Source organism: Natator depressus, chromosome 1 (genome assembly GCF_965152275.1).
Source record: "Natator depressus isolate rNatDep1 chromosome 1, rNatDep2.hap1, whole genome shotgun sequence".
Lineage (NCBI taxonomy): Eukaryota > Metazoa > Chordata > Testudines > Cheloniidae > Natator > Natator depressus.
Genome location: NC_134234.1, coordinates 294,214,259 through 294,237,372, shown reverse-complemented (window position 1 = coordinate 294,237,372; position 23,114 = coordinate 294,214,259). Strand labels below are relative to the sequence as shown.

Genomic DNA, 23,114 nt, shown 5'->3' with positions numbered 1-23,114 from the left:
ATACTGGTGTGTGAATTACATGAAAACTCAGAGTTCCTTTGCATTGAAGAAGGTTGAGCTAAATGGGGCCAGGTGGAGGGGTCTAATATGGTTTATACATAGGTGAAATGACTTAAAGTATTCTCACTCTCATCCATTTTACAGAAATACAACACATGCATTCAAATCACAGTGTCTGTTTGGGACCATTACTACAAGGGCTGTCAATTAATCACAGTTAACTCATGCAATTAACTCAAAACAAATTAACTTGATTAAAAAATTAATCGTGATTAATCGCAGTTTTAATTGCTCTGTTAAACAATAATAGAATACCATTTATTTAAATATATTTAGATGTTTTCTACATTTTCAAATATATTGATTTCCATTACAACACAGAATACAAAGTGTACAGTGCTCACTTTATATTATTTTTATTACAAATATTTGCACTGTAAAAAAGATAAACAAAAGAAAGTATTTTCCAATTCACCTCATACTTTTGTTTATCTTTTTACAGTGCAAATATTTGTATTCTAAATAAGATCTAAAAATATTTAAATAAATGGTATTCTATTATTGTTTAACAAAGTGATTAAAACAGCAATTAATCGTGATTTTTTATCTCACGATTAATCGCAATCTTTTTAATCGTTTGATAGCCCTACTATAAAGGTTTAGTGATCATGAAAGTTATTACGTTTTGTCATCATATCATGATCCTTTTGTCATTGTGCAACAGTTGTTTGTTATAAACAGCAAAAATATATTCTGGGGCATGCAGTATTTATCATAATTTTTTAAAACTTCTTTAGTGTCTTCCATGCTAGTTCCAACCAAGGATCTTGAAGCATTTTACAAACATTTATGGATGTAGTTCCATGGCATCCCTGTGATGTAGATATTACTACGCCTATATTACAAATGGGGAAACTGAGTCATAGAAAAGATAAGTGACATGCCCATGGTCACACACACAGAGTTTATGGTGGAGATGGTAATAGAATCCAGATCTTCTCTCTCCCTGATTTGTGCTTTAACTGTAAACTAGCCTTCCTCTATTCATATTTAATTTCTTAACTGACATCAGATGGTAGTTAGTTTGTTCATGTGAATTAATACTTTTGATGGGTCAATGCTTTAGTTAAGACTCTAGAAACAAAATATATGTTCTGGGAATCTGTTTAAAAGCCACCCAGAAGATCTAAGAGACAGGGCACTTAAGTGTTTTCTAAAAATGACCATTTCTTCATTGAGAAGGGGGAAAAGTTCTGCTCACAGTGGAATGCTGCCAGAACAGCATACTCAAACGTATGCCCAATCACCCACAGCAGCCAGTGCCCTACCAGAAAATCCGACAGCTCCTGCTCCAGCAAGCAGTTGCTATGAAGAATTCTGTTTCTATCAATAAGCGTTTCCTTCTTCTGCTGTGGTAATCTGTTCTTTTTAAGTTTCCTAAATAATACATCCTGGAAGCGGGCCCAGTGCTTTCATTCTAAGTGGGGATCAACAAATTTGTTTTGTCAATGCAGTCTCAGGCACCTTCAAGTCTGATGTATTATATATGTCTGCAGTGTGAGATAGCCATATTGGTCCCAGGATATGAGAGGGACAAGGAGGGTGAGGTAATATCTTTTATGGACCAACTTCTGTTGGTGAAAGAGACAGGCTTTCAAGCTCCATGGAACTGAAGATCTCTGTGGAGCTCGAAAGCTTGCCTCTTTCACCAAAAGATATTGCCTCACTCACCTTGTCTCTCTCATGTATAATATACGAAATAGACAAATGCAGACCTTTCATTTGTCATACATTATCAGAACAGGAGACATCCCGTGCCTGCTAATTGATTGAAATGTTTTAGTTTTATTGCAAATACAGTAGACTGGACTTAATGCATTTCACATTTCGAGATGGAAGCATAAGTAGTTAGTGGAAAGAAAGGAAAGTGGACATAAAAGGAGACAGAATTCAGTGTCTGCAGTGTAAGACTGGACACTGAAATATAAAAAGATTGGGGGCAGTGTCATTGTATGTGTCTTTTATTAACTGTGAATAGCACTAGAGCAACCCAAGAAGTACAAATGCCACTGACAAGAATCCAGTATAAATGCATCATGGTCTCTCCTATGAATGTGAATAGAATGTCAAGTTCACAATAATGAACTTTTATAGTATTTTTGAACTTCCAGTTGTTGTAGCTATTGAATAAACTGTAACTTGTTCTGTGTAATGAAGTTGCCCTTGATTCAGGGATTGATTCAGTTTAGGTTACACGGGCAGAAGCTGACTTGACTCATGGTAGAGGACTCCCAGCAGTGGAAAGAGCATCTTATGGGTATTGGGTGGTGTAAAGCACCTGTAACTCCAACTCTGCAGGAGGATCATGACAGAGAAGTCAGGGGAGGGTCTGATTCAGCATAGTCCCCTTGCAGTTTCAGTGAGTGTGGTTCAAATGGAGTCTTGATTATGTTTAAAACAGCAGAGTCGCTCAGCAGCAGTACAAACGCCATCTACCCTCCCCTGTGACACAGAGGCCTTCACTGGTGTAGAGGGCTGCAGATTTCCTCTCCTTTGCAGGAAGCAGCGAACTGAGCTTACTGTATATTAGAACTGGTCTGTATTTGTCTCCACATTTCCATTCCCATTATTTCTCAAGTGTATAAAATTACATTTATAGTATAAAAATAACATTATTTATTTGTATTGTGGAAGCCTCAGCCCCATTGTGCTAGGTGCTGTAGAAACATAGAAGGGATAACAGTCCATGCCCTGAAGAGCTTACAGTCTTAAAGACAAGACAAACAGTTGAGTGAGGGGGAAGGAGAACAGGGAAACAACAATAATAATAGGGTGTTCTTGTATAGACTAGGTGTATACACAGATTGTAGCGGTAGCAGCAATGAGAGTAATAGCAGTTGGCTGTTTGCCTATCTAGCTGTTATCAGAGAGCAGATTTCTGTAGTCTTTGTGACAGAGGTGAATTACAAGGAGGGACTTCAAGAGGATAATGTGGTGGCTTTGCAGATTGGAGAGGGAGTTATTCTCACTCATTGAGGCAGTATGTCTTGAAGTTTGAAAATGCTTGGGGGGAAATTGGAGGAGTGGGTGACTGAGACTGGCATCGTTGCTAGAACAAAAGTGGGGATCAATGTCACTATTAGATGATTGTATGGATGGTTAGGGAAGGGCTTTGAAGATGAGGACAAGAAGTTTGTGGTGGTGGAGAAGGAAAGCCAATTAAGGAACTTGAAAAGGAGGTGACTTTATCAGCAATGAGCTGGAAAGAGGATCTTGGTAGCCACAATTTTAATGAACTTAAGAGATATGGGTGGGTAGTTGGGCATAGCTGATGCTCACAGGAGGAGGTTGAAGTATTCAAAATCAAGATGACCAGGGCTCAGACAAGAGTTTTGACAGTGTGCACAGAAAGGAAATGCTAGAGAAAACTATTTCTCCAAGTTTATAATTATTCCATTGCAGTCTTCCTCAGGTTAATAACTCTCATGGGTCTGATCCTGGGTGAGGGGGAGAAAAAGAGCTTCTCTGAATTTACTCTAAATTAAGGTCTGTTCTCAAGTTAATATCTTGCAGACATACTGCAATGAGGCCCAAAGTTTTTGCCTTTCTGAAAAGAGTCTCACCAGAGACAGCTGATGTGCAACTGGTGGTATGTTTTCTAAAGGAAAAGTGGCTCTTGCCCTTGTATTTCAGCTCTCATTATAAAAGCCCTCTCAACTAGTTTTCCATTTTCCAGCTTAAAAGCAAATGTTTACAGGGTCTTCTGTCATAGCCCTTAACCTCTTTTCATCAGTTCTACAAAGACAGCAACCCAGTGGATGACATTTATAACCTACTTTCCTATCACCTAAAGAATTGACAGTATTAACCTAGCTTTGCTTCCTCCAAAGAGGTGACAGCTCCTAACCCAGTTCTCTGTCTCCTGAGGCCGGCAGCCTTTAAACTGGTTTTCCATCACTGAAGGGAATGACGACCTTTAACCTAGAGGCAGAAGGCTATAGCCCTTAACCCACTACTCCATCACTTTGGAGGATGACTAATTTAACCTATTCTTCAGGCCTTCAAGAGAATGACCTCTTCCTCTTAGTCATCTTTCCCATCTTTTAAGGAACCACTCCCCTGGGAACCTACTTCCCTAAATTTCGTGGGGTGACAATCCTTAAAGTGATTTACTTAAATCTTTTAAAGAAGTCTCAGAAAACTGAGAGTACTGTTTTCTGGCATTGTTTTGATTTCTGTCATTAGCAACGGAGTACTTCTTATGTTGGGAGACAGCTGCCTCTTGGAGGCTAGGGTGAGATCCCCACCACAGCCTCTGCCCTCTGTTCCCATCCTTCCCCAGATGTGGGCCATTGTACATTGTCTTAATTTTCACAGGATTCAGACTGAATTCTGAAGAAAGGCCGTTGAGTCATCAAATGTCAAAACAACAAAAAACACAAAATAAGAGGAAACAGATGTATGTATACCCAAGAGGGATTTAAAGAGGAAAATCATGATTTTCACATACGCACTGCTGCCGCCAGACTCATTCTTTCTTCTGTTAAAGATCAGCGGGGGAAAATCACCAGCAGACAGCTGTCACAAAGCCCATTGTCAGATGTTTCTCTGGAGGAGAAATGAGCTTTATGGACCAGCTCCTCAGCTGGTGCAATTCAGTGTTGCTCAGTTGAAGTTATTGAAGCCATGCCAATTTACCCCAGGTGCAAGGCTTCTTGACTCTTGGGTTGGTCGGTGATTTAATGTATTATTCAAAATCTTTGTGAATTCTCATAAAATTCTCACATTAGGCTTGGGTTTGAGTAATGCTGTAGGATACTTAATGTGTCTTGTACATCATGAAAAGGAAATTAGGTTTAGTTTAGCAGCTTGTATGTGCAATCTTCTGGCTCTGGAAGACTTGTTTCCATACCAAACATCAGACCTTTTTCAGCTTCTGTCCTAAACTGGGTAAGAGACTGGTTGACTGCAAAGTAAAGAACATGAAGCTTTTATCAGGCAGTTCTGCTCCAGCTGTAGATATCAGCATTTCAAAGTGGAATATTCAGAGGAATCTCCAGTCTTTTTGAGAGATTATAATTATCCAGGACCACATACACATGGGTACCACAGTCATTAACCACCGTTATACACATTGCAATGGGAAATTAATTTAAGATTTTTGCCTACACAATCTCAAGTCTCTACTGTTGAGCTAAGGGACAGCCCCAGCAACTCAGGCAGAATACACAAGCCGGCCTGATGCATTCCATCCCATAAAGGGTGGTGATCAAATACAAACAAACAAATACAGTGACAGTCCTAACATACTTTTCAGACTCCAAGACCAGAACATGTGTCCCTGTTCATTTGTTTCATGCCCTGAATAGTTAAATTCTACTCGTTAAACCAACATCCTCCATAAGAGTTCAGTTCATTTCCAATGTGAAACATTCATACAGCTTTATTGGAAAAGTATTTTGAGATGAATCATCCAAAAGAACTTCAAGGTCACTATAAACTGAAGAAATTATGTTCAAAGCAGCCCTTGGGGTCCCTGTCCATCCTCGGTTCAGGGAGTTTCAAAGGTTGTTTTGGCAGGACAATGAAAGTCAATGGATTTCAGCTTGTGCACAACTCCTCATTTGCCTTGATTTAAAGGTCCCAGTCTCAGTCCTTTATGGTGTATTTAGGCTTCCTTATAGGCCTCCAAGGGACCACAAGCTTCTTTATTCTTTTAAAAGTATACCTTGTTGGTGTAATTGAAGCTGTTTTGTTACTCTAATTTCTTCCTAATGGTACCATTCTAGTCAAGTGTTCTTTTTCCCTCCGGAGGCATCAGTTATTACGGGTTTTGAATGGGCCTCTAGTCAGTATACATACATTCACTCCCAATGCCAAAATCAGGTCACTGTTAGTAATTCTCTTTCTTCGTGAAATAAGATTTCAGCTTCCTTCTTTAAAATCTGCAATATAGTACATGCCCTTTCCACTCCTCAGCAATATAGTACATGCCCTTTCCACTCCTCAGCATATTATAGGTATTTAAAGCAACTATCCTTTCTAAGAAAAACCAATCTGTCAGTTTTTCCCTTATTTTCTTATTAGCTTATTAAAATGTGAAATGTCTTAAATCAAGACAGAAGTTTATACAATTTACACTACACATATTGAGCATGTGCTTATGTACTAGGGAAGGAACAAAAATACAATAAGCAGTAGTGCCCTTTTACAAAATTTCTCTAATAAAAGTCAAAATGTCATGAAAATCATTGGCAACATTGTCATTGTAAGCCGTAATCTTCCAGAGAAGGAAGTATGGTGATGGAATTGCTCATTCTGAGGCAGTACATCTATCCATTTATGTGGCCCTCATCACCATAGTATATGAGCACTTGACAATCATTAATGGACTTTATCCTTATAATATTGCTGAGGAGATAGGTAGTATCCCTATGTTACAGATGGGGAACTGAGGCACAGGTAAGATTAAGTGACTTGCTTGGCAGAGAAGTCAGGTCTCTTGAGTCCCAGTGCAGTGCTCTATCCCTAGACCGTCCTGCCTATCCTTTAAAGGCATTGTGCCCTAGGTCAGTGCAAAGTCTCTGGCTTGTTGGGAATATAGCTGTGCCTCTCAAATTGAAGGGTGCAGCATTCACTCCCCTGGTATGGCATTACCTCTGTTTGCTGCTTGGGAGGAATAGAGAACGCAGACCCACCATCACCCTTCCTGCTCCCTTTGGGAAGGCTAGTGCTGCTGTAAATACTAAACTGGGATAGTCCTTGTGCTCCCTGGATGCAAGGGCTGGTGTCATGCCCAGGTAATACTGGGAGGAGAAGTCTCCTTCTGTCCTCTTCTCTTCTTCCCATTTGTGCACTCAGGAGAGCCAGACGCAATCTAGCTCCATATGTAGTTTTCAGAGTGGCTGTAAAGAAATCCAGTGGCTGAAATTCAGTGTTTCTCAAACAAACTTAAACCACTCTATTATATAATAGATTATTCTTTACTAAGGTTATTAATTTCACAATATTCAACACTTGTATTTGGTATAAGTTTCCCATGTGAAATCCTAGATATTTGTACTGGTGTGTGTAGTAGTAATGACTCTGCTGTCTGCCCCTGACACTTGTACTTTTCCTGAGACACCACAGCTGGGACATCCAGCACTAAGAATATGTTTTTAGCATCATCTCATAATTGGGGAGTGTGACATTTGGGGTTCACCAGGGCAGAAAATAGTTCAGCCAATGTCTGTCTTGTAACCCACAGTGTCTTTTGACTGTGCAGCTTTGATTCAGAGCTCTGACCCCAGCAGCCTGCCAGCAGCCCACAAGCCTCACCCTGGCTTTGCCCAATTTGGATACTCCTTGTATTCTGACCTTACAACCCTTTCAGTCCCAAATTTGCCCAAAATTGTCATCCTGCAGTCCCTCTCCTTGGACCCTCATGGAGAAAGAATTAGGTTCACATCCCTCTACAGAGACAATATAACACTCCAACCTGACAGTTTACTGGAAGCATACAACTGAACTTACCCAGTGCTGATGATTTGTAACAAAAATAGTACAAATTTATTAACAAAAGAGCATGGACTAAGTGATCCCAAGTAAAAGAGACAAAGGTAGAGATGGCTACTGGCAAATGAAAGTGAAAACACGCATCTAAAAGTCTGGTTTCAGAGTAACAGCCGTGTTAGTCTGTATTCGTAAAAAGAAAAGGAGTACTTGTGGCACCTTAGAGACTAACCAATTTATTTGAGCATAAGCTTTCATGAGCTACAGCTCACTAGTTAGTCTCTAAGGTGCCACAAGTACTCCTTTTCTTTTTATCTAAAAGTCTAAAACTTAGCCTAGTTTTTGTTCAGGATGGTTTCTCTCATCCATAATCTTCTTTCCAGCTTTTGACTGGCCAGGACTCTTCACAGAGATTAAATTGCTTGGTTTCTTTGTCTCCTTAAAGTGAAATAACTTAGGGGTTTGCTCCCCCTCCCTTTATAGTTCAGTGATCCTTTGAAATTTATTCTTCTGAAGGGCACCCAGATAAGGTTCATTCGTTCAAGCTCAGTAAAGGAGACATGAGGTCTGGAAGATGAGACTCCATGCTGGTTCCTCCCACACTGGTATTTGCTACTATGCTAATTCTCTCTCCGGCTGCAACCTCCACGAAAGGCCATAGACTTTGGGCCACACCTGGTTTGAGATGTCAGCCCCTTTCCTTTGTCTGGAGAAAACCTGTTATGTCCTCCTGACATGCCTAGTCTGTAGACCTTTATTCACAGACTCTAAAGCATAATATTAGCAAGTGTCCATAATTTCACATACAGCATTGTTACATATATTTCACAACTATATTATTAACCACAATGTTACTATTTTTCACATGATACCCCACAAGGCATATTTTGTACAAAAATCCTTGCAGTAGTGTGTGAATACAAGAGTGACACAGGTCACAGAGAGGATACCACAGCAACCCCTCAGGATAATCCTTGACACATCCATCAATTATCTAACAACACCTACTATTAAACTATGGCACTGAACGGGCTGTGGGATGAATTATGTTATTAACGGGAGGCTGTGATTTTGCTTTATGACTTAGCTTGCTAGTGGAAGAGAGTGACACTCATTTGTGATGGATCGATTGATGAGTAGCTAGCCTGTCCTCTGTCCTGTAAATCAGTTGTTGATGTGATAGGAGTAAAATGACTATGTAATATACTGTAAGCAGCTCCTATGATCCAAAAGCAAAAAAAAAAAAAAATCCGGCAAAATCAGTGCACATTCATATTTCTCAGAGTTAGGCATGACTTACCTAACTGTGCTTATCTAGCTTACAACTTTAATATATTTAGACTTCCTTCCTTTATTTATTAGGGATGTTTTCCTCATAAGAATGGACACGAGGCTGCAGACTGAGACTGTCCAAAGGCAGCCACAATTTACTCGTCCCATGATTTGCATATTTTGATTGTTAATACAAAATAAAAGGTATAATGTGGAAGGGGAGACATATGGTATTGAGTGAAATTATTAAAACGTTTCTATGGTTGCCCAAGAGAATCTCAGTGATTTAGTTCTCCATTCTACTGCAGAATTTCTTCCCAAGACAAATGCCACACTGTGTTTGTTTGTTTTCTCATAGGAGGTCGAGCTTTGTCGTGTTAGCAGTCAAGAGAAGCTGGGGTTGACTGTCTGCTACAGAACAGATGATGAGGAAGACACAGGAATCTATGTCAGTGAGGTAAAGTTGTGGTGGGTGGGACTCAATGGAAAAATAGAAACAAGTGTTCTGAGATCTGACTGCAGTAATACTGGCTGTCAGCCAGCACTTGTCACTTTCAATTAGGAAAGTAAATTATGTTGCCCAAGTAATATAATTATTACCAGCTTGTTTGTTTAACGTGATGCTATTAATACAACATCATAGTTAGGAAAAGTGCAAAGTCGGAGCATTCTCTGAAATTTGAATATAATCCCACAAATATGTGGAAAGTCAGCAAAAGTTCTGATTCCCACACGTCTGTGTTCTCCCATTACTGCAGTCATGTTAACAGTAACAATGGCTAATTTATTTTTACAATAATCACATGTGTTCGAGGAAGAGAGGAACAGCATAAAACAATCTGTGAGATGAATCTGTCAGAATATCTAGTCTCTCCTAGCACTCTTCTTTGTTTTACCAGCTAACAAACAGAAGGACTGATTCTGACACCTTGAGGTGTTGAACAATCTCAACTCCCATCTGCTTCAATGGGAAGTGAGAGTATTCAGCACCCTCTAAGAGGTATTTAGCACCTTGCAGTATCAGGCTTAGAAAGACTTTCAGGTGCATTAATTTCACGTGAGTCTCCAATAATTTTAAAAAGAGCAGTTTTTCTAGATGAGAAGACAAAGATTTTATGAGTCCAAGCTGGGTGTTGATTCTCCTGAGTGAATCTGATACACAGTTTGTCACCTTCAGGTGACATAGCACAAGAATCTGAACGCCAAAAGTGGAGTGAGTTTAGCAGAAAGAATTGTCCTGCATTGCCATAAAGTGAATCACATAAAAATGGGAATGGAAAAAGATTGTTCTGGAACTGCCAACAACACTGTGAAAGTATGTGAAAACCACAGCCTTAGCTCAAAAATTAGGGATTAGTATAAAACTTGCTAAGAATAACTCTTCCCAAAGGTATGTAAGCACTACTATTAATATCTGTTTGGCCTTGTGAGGGGAAAAAAGGTAAAGGGATCTTATACCTTTATATCTAAAATATGTTTATTTTCCCAAATGGAGGGTATTGCTCTGCTTGGAATCTCTCAGCCCTTTCTTTTAAAGTAAGTTTAATTCTATTAGAGACACAAGGTGGGTGAAGTAATATCTTTTATTGGACCAACTTCTATTGGTGAGAGAGAGACAAGCTTTCAAGCTTACACTGAGCTCTTCTTCAGGTCAGAAGAGCTCTGTGTGAGCTCAAAAGCTTGTCTCTCACCAATAGAAGTTAGACCAATAAAAGATCTTACCTAACCTACCTTGTGTCTCTAATATCCCAGGACTGACATGGCTACAACAACACTGTGTACATTTAATTGTATTGGTTTTCATACTTGATTAAACTCTTCAAACTCACTTTTTGTCTGGCAGTGCACAATAAGAAAATAATATCTAACATCTGCTGTAACCTGCAAACCAAATGCTATGCTCAAAATGTTTAGGTTGAAAAATTGCTCTTGCCATGACAAGGTAAAATAAATGGTTTAAGATAACCATCAAGTGAAAGGTGATAGATAATATTGCCCCTTTGAAGAGCAGGTCATGGCTCAAGGATGAGCTATTGTGACTCTGATAAACTGTTAATGGAACCCTAAATATCTATTTATGCTAAGCCAACTTTAAATTAAGCAACTCAAACCAGACCCAGTGTATAGGATCCATGAATGATCTCTGTACTGTAGATCTTTCTTTGTTTTTCTTGTAATTCTTTGGGAACTGAAAAATCCAGAGGAAATGCTAGGTTGATAGCTGGTACAATCATTTAAAAATACGTTTTCAGAAAAGGAGATCATACTATCTCCTTACGCAGACATAGACCTGCTGTGTGGAGATATCAACCACTCATTAGCAAGGCTTCAAAATCACTTCAGTCCAAAGTGAATTTCCAGAGCCTAAGAATTCTGTCAGTAATACTCTGCTCTATTACAGCTGAAAAGTTAGTGCTCGACAGTGATGTGGAAAAATATTGTTCTGAAAATCATACACCCCCTCACCCCTCTCTGTCTTTAGATTTGTTTTAGAACAAGATTCTGTGATTATTCGCAGAACTGGTATGTTCATCTGACTGAATAGAGTTTTAGACTGTCTTTCCACAATGTAAACAATGTCATTTTTACAAATTCTACAAATTGAGTTGTTTGAAGCTGAGATCTTTTCATGCTCAGTTTTTGAATACCTTCCTATGCAGGTTGATCCAAACAGCATCGCCGCCCGAGATGGCCGGATCCGAGAAGGAGACCGCATTTTGCAAGTATGTGTCTATAAACTCTTTTTTTTCCTGAGCTCCTTCCTGAAAAACAGTACAGTGCCATCCTCTCTGTGGATTGCTGATGAGAGATGATAATTCTGTTGGTTGTTCTGATGCATGGAAAAAAATATGTCTGTCTCTTTCTTAAGACAATAGCTGGGATTTAGAGTGCGGGTATGGAAAAAAAGGAGAATGACAAACTTGCTCTGCCTGATGGCCCCATATCCTATGTCTTTTTTGCCATATGTATGAGAAATCTCATTTTTCTCTTGTTCATCTCAATGTCATTTTCTAAATAGGGCTGCTGCAATCATAAATATGGGTGAGAGTCTTGCTGATTATTCTTTGATAGTATACATTTGTGTAAAACTTAGAGCAGTGATCCCCAAACTTTTTACCTTTTTACTAAGGAGGTAGACAGGGGTAAGGGGCCGAGGCTGGGACCACAGTTGGGATATAAAGGGATGGGGTCGGGAGTGGAGCCTCGGCCGGCAGCCAGAATGCTGGCAGCCGGGACCAGGAGCACAGCTGGGTTGCCCAGGCCCCAGCTGCACCCTCTCCCCCCCTCTCCCCCCCCCGCCCCGAACATTCCTCTGCACCCTCTAGGGCAGTGTTTTTCGAAGTATGGGTCGCGGAATGTCAGGTCCTGGGTTGCATTGCTGATTCAAATTATAACGATCGTTGCTGTGCAGCAGCTCTAAAGGGCCGCACAGCAGGTACCTGGAGAGGAGAGAGGTAGGGGGTGGGCGGTAACTGGGGAGGGGAGCAAGCTGGGGCTCGCAGGGCTGCTGTGGGCCTCTCTCCCAGCCCCAGACCTCGCTGCTGCCAGCAGGGAGAGGGGGACCCTTCATCCAGAGCTCTGTGCAGAGGGAGAGAGAGGCCCTTCCCCTGGAGCTCCGTGCTGCCTGCCGGAATGGGGAGAGAGGGGCCCCTTCTCCGTACTGCCTGCCGCCAGTGGGAGAGAGGGCCCCTTCCCCCGGAGCTCCGTGCTGCCTGCCGGCAGGGAGAGACAGAGACCCTTCCCCCAGAGCTAGCTGTTGCACCCCAAACTCCTCATCCCTGACCCACCCCAGAGCCTGCACTCCCAGCAAGAGCCCTCACCCCCCCACATCCCAACCCTCTGCCCCAGCCCTGAGCCCCCTCCTGTACCCTGAACCCCTCATCCCCAGCTCCTCCCTGGAGCCGTCACTCCCAAGCCCTCACTCACCCCACCCTCTGCCCTACCCTGGGCCACCTCCCACACTCCTTACCATAGGCTTACTAAGGCTGGTGTCTCATGTTAGTTATGTAAAGTGGGTTAAGCTGGAATGTATTTCAATATTATGATTTTATGAAAACTCTAATCAAAAGATATAATTATGTTGGGTCACATGAATCAACAATTTTCTTCAACTGGGTCACGAGGAAAAAAGTTTGAAAACCACTGCCTTAGGGAGTGTACCCCACAGTTTGGGGACCTCTGATTTAGAGTACTATTGAGCATGGATAAGAAGCTTTTGAGATTGTGATTCTAAAGGCCATTTCTTAATGTTCTGGAGGGGGACTTACCTGATGTTGTCTATTCTTTTCTCTCTCCACCACTTATAACTGAACTTTTCTGATTTCGCTGATGATCCACCATTCAGCGAACTGCTCTTTTTATTCTTCGTTTCTGATGGTGCCGGGGTTTCTACATGGCGCCACAGTCCAGGCTACAGGGATGTAAATTATAGAGCCCTCTAATGTGTCATGCTTTTGCTCCCCCAATAAACCCTACTGGTGCAGACTAAAAGGTAGGGTCATATTAACAGAGTTTATGAACTAGGTACCTTTTAGTTCTCACCAAGAGAGTCTAGAAGGGGCATTAGAGCACAACATATTAGAGCTCTTTGCAATTCCAACCTCTGTAGCTCTCAGATTGGTCTGCCCCTCCAGATTTGAGCTGCGTTTCTCAAATAAAGCACAGTGCCTGTCAGCAGGGCTCATTATCAGTTAGGGTGGCCAGATGTCCTGATTTTATAGGAACAGTCCCGATTTTGGGGGCTTTTCCTTATATAGGCACCTTTTATCCTCCACCCCCCGTCCTGATTTTTTACACTTGCTATCTGGTCACCCTGCTATCAGATATCTTCAACAACAACAGCAGGAATAAAAAAAATTGCTCTGAAGCCTAAGGAGTGGTTAGTGTCAGCTCTCTCTACATACTTATCCGGCAAGGCCTTCTCAGAAAATAATGATATTCACAAGAAGCACAATCGTTATTCTGTGCAAGTATGTCTTCAGTACCAGGCAGATTGGTTGAAAGAATAGTAAAGAACAGAATTATCAGACACACAGGTGAACACGATTTGTTGGAGAAGATCAACATGGCTTTTGTAAAGGGAAACCATGCCTCACCAATCTAGTAGAATTCTTGGAGGGAAGTCAGCAAACATGGACAAGGGTGATCCAGTGAGTAAATAGTACTTGGACTTTCAGGGTACATCTACACAGCAAAGAAAAACCTGCGGCTGGCCCGTACCAGCCAATTCAGGCTTGCAGGACTCAGGCTGCAAGACTGTTTCATTGCTGTGCAGACAACCAGGCTCTGGGATCCTCACACCTTGCAGGCACCTAGAGCCCCACCCCAAGCACAGCAATGAAACAGCCCTACAGCCCTAGCCCCATGAGCCTGAGTCAGCTGGCACGGGCCAGTTGGGAGTGTCTAGTTGTTGTAGAGACATACCCTCAGAAAGTCTTTGACAAAGTCCCTCACCAAAGGCTCTTAAGCAAAGTAAGCTATCATGGGATAAGAGGGAAGTTTCTCACATAGATCAATAACTATTAAAAGACAGGAAACAAATCATAGGAATTAATGGTCAGTTTTTAGAATGGAGAAAGGTAAATAGTGGTGTCCCCGAGGGATCTGTACTGGGCCTAGTGCTGTTCAACATATTCATAAATGATTTGGAAAAAGGGGTAAACAGTGAGGTCGCAAAATTTGCAGATGATACAGAATTACTCCAAAATTAAGTCCAAAGCAGACCGTGAAGAAATACAAAGGGATCTCACAAAACTGGATGACTGGACAACAAAATGGCAGATGTTGATAAATGCAAAGTAATGAACATTGGAAAACATAATCCCAACTATATATAAAAAACAACAAGATCTAAATTAGCCGTTATCACTCAAGAAAGCGATCTTGGAGTCATCATGGATAGTTCTCTGAAAACATCTGCTCAATGTGTAGCAGCAGTCAAAAAAGCTAGCAGAATATTAGGAACCATTAGGAAAGGAATAGATAAGAAGACAGATAATATCATAATGCCACTATATAAATCCATGGTATGCCCACATTTTGAATACGGCATGCAGCTCTAGTTGCCCCATCTCAAAAAAGATATATTAGAATTGGAAAAAGTACAGAGAAGGGCAACAAAAATGATTATGGGTATGGAAGAGCTTCTGTATGAGTAGAGATTTAAAAGACTGGGACTTTTCATCTTGGAAAAGAGATGACTAAGGGGGAGCTATTACAGAGGTCTATAAAATCATTAAGGTGTGGAGAAAGTGAAAAGGGAAACGTTATTTATTCCTTCACATAACACAAGACCAAGGGTTTATCCAATTGAATTAATGGACAGCAAGTTTAAAACAACAAAAGGAAGTACTTTTTCACACAATGCACAGTCAACTCATGGAACTCATTGCCAGGGGATGTTGTGAAGGCCAAATATATAAGTGGGTTCAAAAAAGAATTAGGTAAATTCAAGACAGATAAATCCATCAGTGGCTACTAGCCAAGATTATCAGGGATTAAACCCCATACTCTGGGTTTCTCTAGCCTCTGACCACCAGAAGCTGGGAGTGGATGACAGGGGATAGCTCACTCAATGATTGCCTGTTCTGTTCATTCCCTCTGAAGCACCTGGCATTGGTAACTGTCAGAGACAAGATAGTGAGCTGGATGGACCATTGGTCTGACCCAGTATGGCCATTGTTATGTTCTCCATGTTAAGGAACTAAACTGGGGGTTCTTCTGCAAATAATACAGGAGAAAGGCAGTCATGCAGCTGTAGAAAATCTCTGTCTGAACAAGAGAGGGGCATTAAAGGGATACTCTCAGGTTAAATTTGGCCCCAGATTTAGCCTTTGTAAAAATATGCTTTTTTAGAATTACTCAGACCAACATGTTCTCATTATTATTATTATTTTTATGATCCAGTGGAAACAAAATATTCCCTCTGGAGGGTTTGCAACTCAGTATTGCTAATACATGAAAACCTGAAAGTAAAATAGATTAGTAACTAAGGGTATGTCTACACTACGAAATTAGGTCGAATTTATAGAAGTCGGTTTTGTAGAAAGCGTTTTTATACAGTTGATTGTGTGTGTCCCCACACAAATGCTCTAAGTGCATGTAGTCGGCGGAGTGTGTCCACAGTACCGAGGCAACTGTCAACTTCCGGAGCGTTGCACTGTGGGTGGCTATCCCACAGTTCCCGCAGTCTCCGCCGCCCATTTGAATTCTGGGTAGAAATCCTAGTGCCTGATGCAGCTAAAACATTGTCACGGGTGGTTCTGGGTACATATCGTCAGGCCCCCGTTCCCTCCCTCCCTCCGTGAAAGCAAGGGCAGACAATTGTTTTGCGCCTTTTTTCTTGAGTTACCTGTGCAGATGCCATACCACGGCAAGCATGGAGCCCGCTCAGCTAACCGTCACCGTATGTCTCCTGGGTGCTGGCAGACGTGGTAATGCATTGCTACACAGCAGCAGTTTATTGCCTTTTGGCAGCAGACAGTGCAGTATGACTGGTAGCTGTCGTCGACATAGTCCTGGGTGCTCTTTTAACTGGGCGCCTGGGCAAACATGGGAGTGACTCAGCTAGGTCATTTCCCTTGTTTCGTCTCATGGTGATTGAGTCCTACCGGCAGTCACTGTCTTTTAATCTACAGCTAGCAGAAGACGATGGCCAGTAGTCATATTGCACCGCCTTCTGCCGAGCACCCAAGAGATGACGATGGCTAGCAGTTGTACTGCACAGTCTGCTGCCAGCAGGATGTATAAAGATAGATGAAGTGGCTCAAAACAAGAAATAGACCAGATCTGTTTTGTATTCATTTTCTCCTCCCTCCCTCCCTCTGTGAAATCAGCGGCCTGCTAAACCCAGTTTTGAGTTCTATCCTTAAGGTTTTGAGTTCTATCCTTGAGGGGGCCATTCAGTTTCTCGCAAAGCCACCCCCCTTGTTGATTTTAATTCCCTGTAAGCCAACCCTGCAAACCATGTCGTCAGTCGCCCCTCCCGCCGTCAGGGCAACGGCAGACAATCGTTCCGCGCCTTTTTTCTGTGCAGACGCCATACCACGGCAAGCATGTAGCCCGCTCAGATCACGTTGACAATTAGGAGCACATTAAACACCACACGCATTATCCAGCAGTATATGCAGCACCAGAACCTGGCAAAGCGATACCGGGCGAGTAGGCGACGTCAGCACGGTGATGAGAGTGATGAGGACATGGACACAGACTTCTCTCAAAGCAGCGGCCCTGGCAATGTGGGTATCATGGTGCTAATGGGGCAGGCTCATGCGGTGGAACGGCGATTCTGGGTCTGGAAACAAGCACAGACTGGTGGGACTGCATAGTGTTGCGGGTCTGGGATGATTCCCAGTGGCTGCGAAACTTTCGCATGCGTAAGGGCACTTTCATGGAACTTTGCCACTTTCTTTCCCCTGCCCTGAGGTGCAAGAATACCAAGATGAGAGCAGCCCTCACAGTTGAGAAGCGAGTGGAAATAGCCCTGTGGAAGCTTGCAACGTCAGACAGCTACTGGTCAGTTGGGAATCAATTTGGAGTGGGCAAATCTACTGTGGGGGCTGCTGTGATACAAGTAGCCAACACAATCAAAGATCTGCTGATACCAAGGGTAGTGACCTTGGGAAATGTGCAGGTCATAGTGGATGACTTTGCTGCAATGGGATTCCCTAACTGGGTTCCCTAGGAACCCATATCCCTATCTTGGCACCGGAGCACCAAGCCGGCAAGTACATAAACCGCAAGGGGTACTTTTCAATAGTGCTGCAAGCACTGGTGGATCACAACGGACATTTCACCAACATCAACGTGGGATGGCCAGGAAAGGTACATGATGCTCGCATCTTTAGGAACTCTGGTCTGTTTCAAACACTGCAGGAAAGGACTTTATTCCCAGACCAGAAAATAACCATTGGGGATGTTGAAATGCCTATAGTTATCCTTGGGGACCCAGCCTATCCCTTAATGCCATGGCTCATGAAGCCATACACAGGCAGCCTGGACAGTAGTCAGGAGCTGTTCAACTACAGGCTGAGCAAGTGCAGAATGGTGGTAGAATGTGCATTTGGACGTTTAAAAGCACGCTGGCGCAGTTTACTGACTTGGTTAGACCTCAGCAAAACCAATATTCCCACTGTTATTACTGCTTGCTGTGCGCTCCACAATATCTGTGAGAGTAAGGGGGAGACGTTTATGGTGGGGTGGGAGGTTGAGGCAAATCACCTGGCTGCTGGTTACGCACAGCCAGACACCAGTGTGGTTAGAAGAGCACAGGAGGGCACGGTGCGCATCAGAGAAGCTTTGAAAACCAGTTTCATGACTGGTGAGGCTACGGTGTGAAAGTTCTGTTTGTTTCTCCTTGATGAAACCCCCCGCCCCTTGGTTCACTCTACTTCCCTGTAAGCTAACCACCCTCCCCTCCTCCCTTCAATCACTGCTTGCAGAGGCAATAAAGTCATTGTTGCTTCACATTCATGTATTCTTTATTAATTCATCACACAAATAGGGGGATAACTACCAAGATAGCCCAGGAGGGGTGGTGGAGGAGAGAAGCACCAGGAGGGGTGGTGGATGAGGGAAGGACAAGGCCACACAGCACTTTAAAAGTTTAAAACTTTAAAACTTATTGAATGCCGGCCTTCTGTTGCTTGGGGAATCCTCTGAGGTGGAGTGGCTGGGTGGCCGGAGGTCCCCCCACCGCGTTTTTGGGTGTCTGGGTGAGGAGGCTATGGAACTTGGGGAGGAGGGCGGTTGGTTACACAGGGGCTGTAGCGGCGGTCTGTGCTCCTGCTGCCTTTCCTGCAGCTCAACCATACGCTGGAGCATATTAGTTTGATCCTCCAGCAGCCTCAGCTTTGAATCCTGCCTTTGAAGCCCGCCACTTACTCTCTTCAGCCCGCCACCTCTCCTCCCGGTCATTTTGTGCTTTCCTGCACTCTGACATTGTCTGCCTCCACGCATTCGTCTATGCTCTGTCAGTGTGGGAGGACAGCATGAGCTCAGAGAACATTTCATCGTGAGTGCGTTTTTTCCACCTTCTAATCTTTGCTAGCCTCTGGGAAGGAGAAGATCCTGTGATCCTTGAAATACATGCAACTGGTGGAGATAAAAAAGGGACAGTGGTATTTAAAAAGACACATTTTATAGAACAATGGGTACACTCTTTCACGGTAAACCTTGCTGTTAACATTACATACAAAGCACATGTGCTTTCATTCCAAGGTCACATTTTGCCTCCCCGCAGCGCATGGCTAGGCCCTCCACCCTCCCACCTCCCCGTGGCTAACAGCGGGGAACATTTCTGTTCAGCCACAGGCAAACAGCCCAGCAGGAACGGGCACCTCTGAATGTCCCCTTAAGAAAAGCACCCTATTTCAACCAGGTGACCATGAATGATATCACTCTCCTGAGGATAACACAGAGAGATAAAGAACAGATGTTGTTTGAACGCCAGCAAACATACACTGCAATGCTTTGTTCTACAATCATTTCCGAGTACGTGCCACTGGCCTGGAGTGGTAAAGTGTCCTACCATGGTGGATGGAATAAGGCTGCCCTCCCCAGAAACCTTTTGCAAAGTCTTTGGGAGTATATCCAGGAGAGCCATGAATGCCAGGGCAAATTAATCATTAAACATGCTTGCTTTTAAACCATGTATACTATCTAAAAAGGTACACTCACCAGAGGTCCCTTCTCCACCTGGCGGGTCTGGGAGGCAGCCTTGGGTGTGTTCGGGAGGTACTGGCTCCAAGTCCAGGGTGAGAAACCATTCCTGGCTGTCGGAAAAACCGGTTTCTCCACTTGCTTGCTGTGAGCTGTCTACAACCTCATCATCATCATCTTCCTCGTCCCCAAAACCTTCTTCTGTGTTGCCTCCATCTCCATTGAAGGAGTCAAACAACAAGGCTGGGGTAGTGGTGGCTGAACCCCCTAAAATGGCATGCAGCTCATCATAGAAGCGGCATGTTTTGGGCTCTGACCTGGAGCAGCCGTTCGCCTCTCTGGTTTTCTGGTAGGCTAGCCTCAGCTCCTTAAGTTTCACGCTGCACTGCTTCGGGTCCCTGTTATGGCCTCTGTCCTTCATGCCCTGGGAGATTTTGACAAATGTTTTGGCATTTTGAAAACTGGAACGTAGTTCTGATAGCACGGATTCCTCTCCCCATGCAGCGATCAGATCTCGTACCTCCCGTTTGGTCCATGCTGGAGCTCTTTTGCAATTCTGGGACTCCATCATGGTCACCTCTGCTGATGAGCTCTGCATGGTCACCTGCAGCTTGCCACTCCGGCCAAACAGGAAATTGAAATTCAAAAGTTCGCGGGCCTTTTCCTGTCTACCTGGCCAGTGCATCTGAGTTGAGAGTGCTGTCCAGAACGGTCACAATGGAGCACTCTGGGATAGCTCCCGGAGGCCAATACCATCTAATTGCATCCACAGTACCCCAAATTCGACCCAGCAAGGCCGATTTCAGCGCTAATCCCCTTGTCAGGAATGGAGTAAGGAAATCTATTTTAAAAGCCCTTTAAGTTGAAAAAAAGGGCTTTGTCGTGTGGACGGGTGCAGGGTTAAATCGATTTAACGCTGCTAAATTCGACCTCAAATCCTAGTGTAGACCAGGGCTAAGTATAACAGAAAGAAAAGGAGGACTTGTGGCACTTTAGGGACTAACAAATTTATTTGAGCATAAGCTTTCATGAGCTACAGCTCACTTCATCATTATTTATGGGTATGGAAGCTCTGTAGCTCACGAAAGCTTATGCTCAAATAAATTTGTTAGTCTCTAAGGTGCCACAAGTACTCCTTTTCTTTTTGCGGATACAGACTAACATGGCTGCTACTCTGAAACCTGTAAGTATAACAGATAACTGTGTCTGGATGTATTTGTACCTGTGTACTATCAAAAGGTATCTTGTATCTCTTATTTAAATAGATTCTGCTCAATCTTTTTGGCCCAAATAACATTTTACAGATGTTGTGAAGAGTATTGCCAATCCCAAGTGTTTAAAAATCATGAGTCATTCACCCCAGAATCATGAGATTAGCCTTAAAATCAAGAAATTTTAAAAATAATACATTTTGGTTTATTTTTATTTGCCTTCTGGGTTTTGAGCCTTTGGCTCACGTTTTCAAGCTTTCTTCTGTGACCAGAAGGGGGGAAATTGACGCTAGTTGTTAATGAAAGCTGACATTCTCACCTAACTCCAGGAGTTGAGGCATTAAGAAATACACCAAATATCATGGGACTTGCAATAAAATCATGAGAGATGGAAGCACTGTGTGAGGACCACAGAGGATTTATGCAAAGGTCTCCCCTTCCCTCTCAAGCTAGTGGCAAAGAGTTTGGGGAAGGAGCAGAGCCTCAGCTTTGGGCCCCCACCAAGCTAAACATTTCAGCTGAGCTGGCCCAACATGGGAGGGTAGTAAGAGCACTCTGTAGCCCAACAGCTGGCCTACAAGTGTTTTGTTAGACAAACTGAAGGTTTAGGTACATAATATTTGATGGGCAAACCAACAACACTCCCTGTGTGTTTGAAGACATCCATTCTAGAGAAGACTGAGAAAGGACATAACAATTTTCAAGTACATAAAAGTTTGTTACAAGGAGGAGGGAGAAAAATTGTTCTCCTTAACCTCTGAGGATAGGACAAGAAGTAGTGGGCTTAAATTGCAGCAAGGGAGGTTTAGGTTGGACATTAGGAAAAACTTCCTAACTGTCAGAGTGGTTAAGCACTGGTACAAATTGCCTAGGGAGGTTGTGGAATCTCCATCATTGGGGATTTTTAAGATCAGGTTAGACAAACACCTGTCAAGGATGGTCTAGATCAGTGGTTCTCAAAACCGGTCCGCCGCTTGTTCAGGGAAAGCCCTGGCGGGCCGGACTGGTTTGTTTACCTGCCGCGTCCACAGGTTCGGCCAATCACAGCTCCCATTGGCCGCGGTTCGCCGCTCCAGGCCAATGGGGGCTGCGGGAAGGGCAGCCAGCATGTCCCTTGTCTCGCACCACTTCCCGCAGCACCCATTGGCCTGTAGTGGCGAACTACGGCCAGTGGACGCCGCGATCGGCCGAACCTGCAGATGCGGCAGGTAAACAAACCAGTTAGGCCCGCAAGGGGCTTTCCCTGAACAAGCGGTGGACCGGCTTTGAGAACCACAGGTCTAGATAATATTTAGTCCTGCCATGAGTGCAGGGCACTGGAGTAGATGACCTCTCGAGGTCCCTTCCAGTCCTATGATTCTGTGATTCACAAGTGGGTACTTAAGGGGAGAACTGACTGATTTGTGTGTGTTTGGGATGAGAAGAAATGTTAGCCAAAGTGGTATTCAAAAAGGAATGTGTTTCACTTTCTTTTAAACAAGCAGACATTACACAATAGCTAGTTTGGACTACTTTACGAAATTGTGATGTAACCTCACCTTTTTATTTAAGACCTACTGTTTGGTCTCAGAACTGCTGGCTGGGACAGTTAATAACCGGTGTGTTGGGAGACAGACTAAACTCCAACCTTGGGGAAGGCAAAGTCAGGAGTGGGTAATGACTTGCTTACAAGTTTTCAGCACTGAAAGGAGCTGGTTTCGTCCTGGGACTAAAGATTTTGAATCTGAGAGTGTCCCTTTAATGAGAGTCTTACAGGCTAGAATGAAATCTATCTCCTCCCAGCTCAATCAAAGGGCAAATGATGGCTATGTATTTAGGTCAGGAAAGAGGATAGTTTAACTGTAAAAAGAGGAAAATAGCTAGAATGACAGTGGATTTCAGTTTGGATTTACAGAGAGGAAGTTTTAGAGAAATCACGGATCGCTACTACCAAAATCAGAAGTTCAGAATTCCTCTTGTTGTTATGCTGGTGTTTTTCAGTTCCCTCCCTTCATTTCCAGGAAACTTCCCTTGTACTTTGACCTCTTTTTACTAATGCCCCTAGTGGTAATTGCTGGTAATGGCAAGTTGCTTCTTCACAAACAGCTCTTTAACTGCCAATCATTAATTTAGGCACATGAGTCTTCTGAATGTTGCAAAATCAATCTGATTCCATCCCTCCAGACTTTCCATTTCCTCACGAAACATCTTTGCTGAAAACCAAAGCTATATTTCTTACCCCAGTATTGGCTTTGGGAATCAAACTAATCTCCAGAGCACAATAAGATCTACAAGCTTGCTGTCTAAAAGTGGCCTTTATTTCAAAAAGGAAATAAGTAGTTACATTTTGATGTTAGGGCTCATATAGGAGCTCTTATTTTATTTTCTGTGTGGTCCAGAATGTAAAAAAATTTCACTGTGCTAGAACTGCCCACAAAAAATGTTTGTATCCAACTGCAAAAGGACAACAGTCCTTTAATCTGGTGAGATTATGAAGAG

At 43.0% G+C, this 23,114-nt stretch overlaps 1 protein-coding gene across 4 annotated transcripts in view; it reads left to right on the top strand.

Annotated features, from left to right (window-relative positions):
• The window catches only part of PDZRN4 (PDZ domain containing ring finger 4), a 390,282-nt gene that overhangs the window by 350,277 nt on the left and 16,891 nt on the right, over positions 1 to 23,114 (top strand). For all 4 annotated transcript variants that reach the window (XM_074942197.1, XM_074942199.1, XM_074942200.1 and 1 more), the window contains 2 exons: positions 9,125 to 9,223; positions 11,427 to 11,489. In XM_074942197.1, coding sequence (XP_074798298.1) covers positions 9,125 to 9,223; positions 11,427 to 11,489 — 162 coding nt within the window. The remainder of the gene's footprint in view (positions 1 to 9,124; positions 9,224 to 11,426; positions 11,490 to 23,114) is intronic.